Genomic DNA, 6,000 nt, shown 5'->3' with positions numbered 1-6,000 from the left:
GAGCGCAGCCCCGCGCGGAGCCCAGCACCGGCGTCTCGGGTGCCGCCCCCGCCCTCAGTGCCCCCGACGCCCCCGCCCCATCGCGGGCCTCTTCTCACGCACTCTCTCCCGGCGTATCGCGGGGTGCGCGCTCCTGGGGCCCCAGAGCCCCCCGCGCGCCCCCGCACCCAGCCCGCACCCACGACCTGCGTGGCCCCGCCGCGTCCTCGCTGCCAGCCCCGCCGGCCACCCGGGCGCCGTTCCCGGAGGAGGGGGGTGAAGGGGCCGCGCGGGGAGCGGAGGGGAGGAGGAGCCGCGCAGGGGGCCGGGGCGGGGGAGCGCGGAGATGCGCTCTGGATGCTCGCCGGTCTCTAGGTGGTGCCAAATTCCGGGGCCTAGGCATTTTCCCTCCCTTTATGGTTTTTTGTTGTTTTTTCCTTTCCTTCAGTGGCTTTGAGTAGGCCGTACGTGGCCGTGGCGAGGAGTTGAAAACAGAAAAGAAAAGAGAAAGGGAACACACCCCCAGACCCCGGCTTCGCCGAGCCGCCGGGGGAGGGGGCGGAGGAGGCTGAGCCAGGCAGTCGCCCGGCGGCGACTTGAGAGTGGCGCGCGGGAGGAGCGGCCGCGCTGCCGCCGTCCTTTCTTCCTCCTCCTCTTCTTCTTCCCCTTTCCCCCCGGAGGGGGTGGGGAGCGGGAGCCCGAAAGGGGGAAAGCCAACATCCAAACGCCCCAAAGACAGCCGGCGAGAGCGCGCGGAGACCGATGGCTTCGCTCTACCAGAGGTTCACCGGCAAGATCAACACCTCGCGGTCCTTCCCGGCGCCCCCGGAGGCGAGCCGCCTCCTGGGCGGCCAGGGGTCGGAGGAGGACGGCGCGGGGCCCAAGCCCCTCGGAGCCCCGGCGCCCGCGGCGGCGCCCCGGGAGCGCGGCGGCGGCGGCGCGGGTGGTCGGCCCCGGTTCCAGTACCAGGCGCGGAGCGACTGTGACGACGAGGATGTAAGAGCATCTTGATGGGAGGTGTGGGGGGTGGGGGGGCGCGGGGCACCGGCCGAGCCCGGGGGAGACGCGCCCGCGCCGCGTCTGCGATGGTCTTGGGGCGCCCTCCTCCGTCCCCTCCCCCACCCCTCCCGGGAGCGCCCGCAAATACACTCCTTGCGCGGATCTCGGTCACCGCCGTCCTGGAGCGGCTGCCTGTCTGCAGCGGCGGCGGCCGGGAGTAGGTGGCGCTCAGAGGGCAGCGTTGGTGGAGCCGCGCTGCTGGGTGTGGAATTGGCTGGGGGTTCGTGGATGTGGGGATGCCTGTTGTTCACCAAGTGGTGCTGTGGATTTAAGGCGAGAATTCCATCTGTCTGTGCTTCCGAGTTGGTTTCTCTTTTCTTTTTCTTTCTTTCTTTTGTCTGGTTTCAGACTCGAGGAAGAGACTGTCCCAGGCTCTTCCCTCCCCCCCCCCCATCTGTCCCTGAAATCCTCACCTCCCCGCACTGTCCCTTCACTCACTTCTCCGACACAACAACCCCCCCCCCCCACTCCCGCAACGCACAGACACAGTGCTAATAGTGCTGCTGCTGCTGGTGGTGGTTTTCTTTTCAGAAAAATAAAATAAAAGCACTAGCATCCGAGGCCCAGCCCCCTGTCCCAGGGCCCAGCAGCTTTTGCTGGTGGGAGGCAGGCCCTGCCTGTCCCCACACCTAGCCTTGGACTAGCAACAAGCTTAGACTGTGTTGGCTGAAAACTTCTCCGGGAGCACGTTTTCTGCTCTTCTCGGGGCTGGCAGCCTGGGTTTGAGGTTGGATTTGCATATCACCTTAGTAACCGATGACTCGGGCAGGACACCAGCCGGCCTCAGAGGTGGATGAGCTCAGCCACCTCTATTGATCCCTTCCAGCTCTTCAGAGGGCCGGGGAGGGCCTCGGAGAGAGGAAAGTGATGTTTCTGAGACCTTCTTTTCCCAGAAAAAAAGAAAAATTCCAGACAGGCTTTCAGACAGGCAGGCAGGGCTGGCTTGGCTGGTACAGCCCCTGGTTGGGTGTGTTGGGTCCTGGAGCTCACTGTGTGTAGCTTTGAGAGTTTCCCACCTGGAGGCACCTGGGCACAGGTCCTCACACGAGCCTCTCAGATGGCCTACCCTGACACACCCAGGGCAGTTCGTGTCGCTGCCCTCAGCAGGAGGCTGTGGTCTTTCAACATGTCCTGCCTTGGATCACTGGTTGTTTTTGTTTTGTTTTGTGAATGGCGGATGTGGAGAGTGACAAAAGTTTGTGGGAGATGTGGTTTGCGAGCACACACACACACCCTGTATCAGCTCTTCCATGAGATTCTTATTTTGGATTATTTCCAGACTCCCCTGGTCACACAGAGAGCCGTCCGAGAGATGCCCCTCACTCCAGTGGGTCAGGTCCTAAGGAAGGGCATGAATTCTCAGGTTCAAGAGCCAGAATCTTTGAGGAGGTTTCCTTTCTTTTTTTGTCTTTAAGAACTTTCATCGGGATACAATAGACATACAATAAACTGCATATATTTAAAATGTACAATTTGATTTTTTTTCTTATTAGTAATGTACATATGACAATCTCAATCTTTGAGGAGATTTTCACTGGGGCAGTTGAAAAATTCTGGAGGATTAAACTCCTGAGAATCTTGGGGAAGACTGCTGAGCTGCAATGCAGACAGAAATGATGCACTTTTGGCCTCAAATCTGACTTAAAACTGTTGGATTGTGTTATGCTTGACGTGAGAACCATCAACAACTTCTTCCTAACAGGCGCTAGGTGTCGCTAGGGGAAAGGAAAGGGGAGTTCTGAATTTTGTCTTAGATGATCTCCACCCATCTTTTTTTTTTCCTCTCATCTTAGCTTTGAGCATGTATTCCTCCTTTTCAGTTTGAAGTATGTCTAGAACTGTTTCTCAGATTAGCACAAGGGTTGAACTGAGGAGCAGATTATGAACTTAACATTTGCAAATGATTTCTGCTGAAATGGCTCTGAACAGTATACCTAATTTCAATTCATTAACTCCTGACATCAATTTTTTTTCCTGGAAAATACATAAAAAAAGGGTGTGTGTGGGTGTGTGTGTAGGTGTAGGTATAAATATAGTGTATGTGTACGTAGTACCCTTATGAAATGTGTATATATATATATATATATATCATGTTTAAAATGTATGATTAAACAATGACAAATGGCTAAATGTAGCATCCATTTCTTGAAAACTTTTACATGCTTTTCTCAGGAAAAATATTCAGCATTGGAAAAATTATGTCTAAAAGTTTACTAAACGATAGATGTACACAGTAAACAGATTACTTTTCCTCCAGGTGCAATGGCTGCCGTTTGCTTAAGATAAGAGTACTAGCTAAAGAAAGTAGATAATAAAAACCGCTTTTCTGATACCAACCCTTGTCAGGATTAAAGGATCTTGGGTAAATCATCCTGCTTCCCAAATTTAAACGTGAAGATATACCACTGGTTAGGGACACATTGCGTATTATTCTGTGGCTCTCGGTGCGACCATGGCAACATTTACCTAAGCAGTTTGGGCGTCTGCGGGGCGCAGGCGGGAGCTGTCCGAGGTTCTGAAGCGCCCTCTGCATTAGCGCGCAGGAAATCTTCAGCAATTCTGTCTGGAGTCCCAGCACTAAGGCTGGTGTGTCATTGCTCTTCTGTGGCTTGTCTCTTCCATGGAACAGAAACAGGTTTCCCACCTTGGTCACTGAGATGGTGGTAAACACCGCACCTTTAAAATCCAGTGAAATTTGTGTCTCATCCTTCCATCCAGAAACGGGGAAATAAAATGTGGTTCTTGACCTCTGTATGTGCGTACACACACGTGCCTGAATATGACTGAGAATGGGCAGTTCTTCACAAAATTAAATTGAAGGTAGTTACCAGGTCTAGAAGAGATAAGTGAAAAGCCAAAGTTGCATGGCCAGTAACTGGAATGCAGTACTTATCTGCACCAACTACACGTGTAGGGACCTTTCTGCTGTGTAGCACTACATAAAAGCCTGTTGGGGGTGGGTCAGTTTTAAGATGTGAAGTTTAACTTCGAAAAAGAAGGAAAGCCAGAGCACTTTTTCTATCAAAGTTTCCTACCAATCTTAGATTTATTTAAATATAAAATCAATGACTTGGGAAACCCCTCTGAAGAATCAAGAGCAATTTTTTTTTTTTGAAATTCATTTTGTAGGTTTAAAAATAAGCCGACTCTTAAAGAGAATGTTGCTGGAAGTGAGTTTTAATGGAATTTAGTAACATCTGATAGGAATTAACTTCAGTTAATTTTAAAATATTGAACTTCATCATGCCCCTGCTTGAGCATTTTCTTTTGATTTCTTAAAGGACTTTGAAGGTCGTCAATAACTGTCAGGGAAGTCTTGTTAGGGCCACATCAGCATGTTCCTGTATTCTTCATTTTTGGCGACACATGATTTCCTAACAATACAAATGTGATGACAACAGGATTCTAAAACAGCAGTTTGGCCAAAACAGCGATTGAGCACAAACCACTGCTTATGATGTCATTATTCATTATGATGTATTCCAGCTTCCAGTGTGTCTGCAACAGCCAGCCCTTCTTCTTCCTCTCCACCTTGATTTTTCACTGGTATGATGTCAATATCCTGTTCATTTCTCCTTGGAGTTTATCAACTTTGATTTTTTTAAACAGCTTGGCTCCATAAAAATGTTTATGTACCCTATTACTTTCCTCCGCTCCCACGTTAAATGCTTTTAAATAATATTTGATTTCACATTATCTTCCTAATATTTTGAGAAAAAGGCTAAAACTTTCAACCATCTGCTTGATCTCATTGTTTCTATGACTTATTTGGCAATGCTTCGTGTAGCTCATCCACAGAATAGCTATGGGATGTCACAGGGTTGTTGGCAGCTTTCGACTTCTCAATCAAGTGGTGTAAAACCAACTCTGCTAACTTGTTACCAGGATCCTCTTTTCCTTACTCAGCTTGGTGGCAGACTCACGTGCTTACTGTCTTCACTGAAGTGCCATCAGTGTGTTCGTAACTATTTGGTATAATGGCCTGACTCCTCTTTAGTCTTTGCTGTTACAGCTTTTGCTCCCAATGACCACCACCCCCCACTTCAAACTTTTGCATCTTATGTCTTTCATGATGCCACGTGAATTCATGTCCTGTCTCTCTCTGACCTTGGTCTTTGAGTTCCTTGGTAAATAATTTTTTCCTCCTCCCCTTCATGTAGGAGATTGGGAGAACCTACACTGCAAAGTTTTGGTCTCCATTATTCTTTCCCTTCCCTGCTTTCTTCTTAAGATAAATTAGATGTTGGATAAATTAGAATGAAGATAATGGGAGCTGAGTATATTTTGCAGCTTCTGTATTAGAAGATGGCTAAAGTAGCTTTATTCCTCTGGTATACATCTCCTAGCATTTCTTGTGAAGATTGTCTGCTTTTTCTATTGTACAGAATTGGAGAATTGTAGAGTTGGAAGGACATTGTCAATCGCCACCTTGATCTCTCTTCCCAGCTTTTGTTCCACATGTCAAGCAGCTGGGCACTAGACCATTTCTGTGGTGTTGACAAGATATCCACATGGAATATATCATTCCCCTCTCTTTACATCATCTCCTTATTCTAAATAGCTTTCTGCCTAATCTCATTTCTACCTCTAGTACTGCCATTTCTTCCACCCCCGAGCATGGCATGCAATATACGTAAGCGTGTATAGTTACATTTTCCCAATATCTTCATTTCTTTCTTGTAACATTAAGTATTTCACTAGCTAAGCTTTGAGGTATTCTTATGGGTTTAATGCCCTATAACTTTCTATCATAGTGCCCTGCTGGATACAACAGTTGTCCTCCCAAAAAGTTTGTTTTCTGCACTTCAGAACAGTGTTAAACACATGAGAAGGGTTTACTATCTAACACAGGTCCTCTGTGAATGTTTTGGTAAAGTATCTATGACAAAATTATACAAAATTTTGCTTACTGTCTCAGTGCAGAGCATGTAGTCATCATTGGGAAGTTGTGTTACAAGGAAG

The 6,000-nt window shown here is 48.8% G+C and overlaps 1 protein-coding gene across 1 annotated transcript in view; it reads left to right on the top strand.

Moving 5' to 3' along the window:
• Positions 1 to 634: 634 nt before the first annotated feature.
• The window catches only part of DPP6 (dipeptidyl peptidase like 6), a 717,707-nt gene continuing 712,341 nt past the window's right edge, over positions 635 to 6,000 (top strand). The window contains exon 1 of the mRNA XM_057731732.1: positions 635 to 975. Within this exon, the coding sequence (XP_057587715.1) occupies positions 742 to 975 (234 nt within the window). The 5' untranslated portion in view covers positions 635 to 741. The remainder of the gene's footprint in view (positions 976 to 6,000) is intronic.

Source organism: Hippopotamus amphibius, chromosome 4, assembly GCF_030028045.1.
Source record: "Hippopotamus amphibius kiboko isolate mHipAmp2 chromosome 4, mHipAmp2.hap2, whole genome shotgun sequence".
In the NCBI taxonomy this organism is placed as follows: Eukaryota; Metazoa; Chordata; class Mammalia; order Artiodactyla; family Hippopotamidae; genus Hippopotamus; species Hippopotamus amphibius.
Note: the sequence above shows the minus strand (reverse complement) of the source record. Positions and strands in the feature narration are given on the sequence as shown.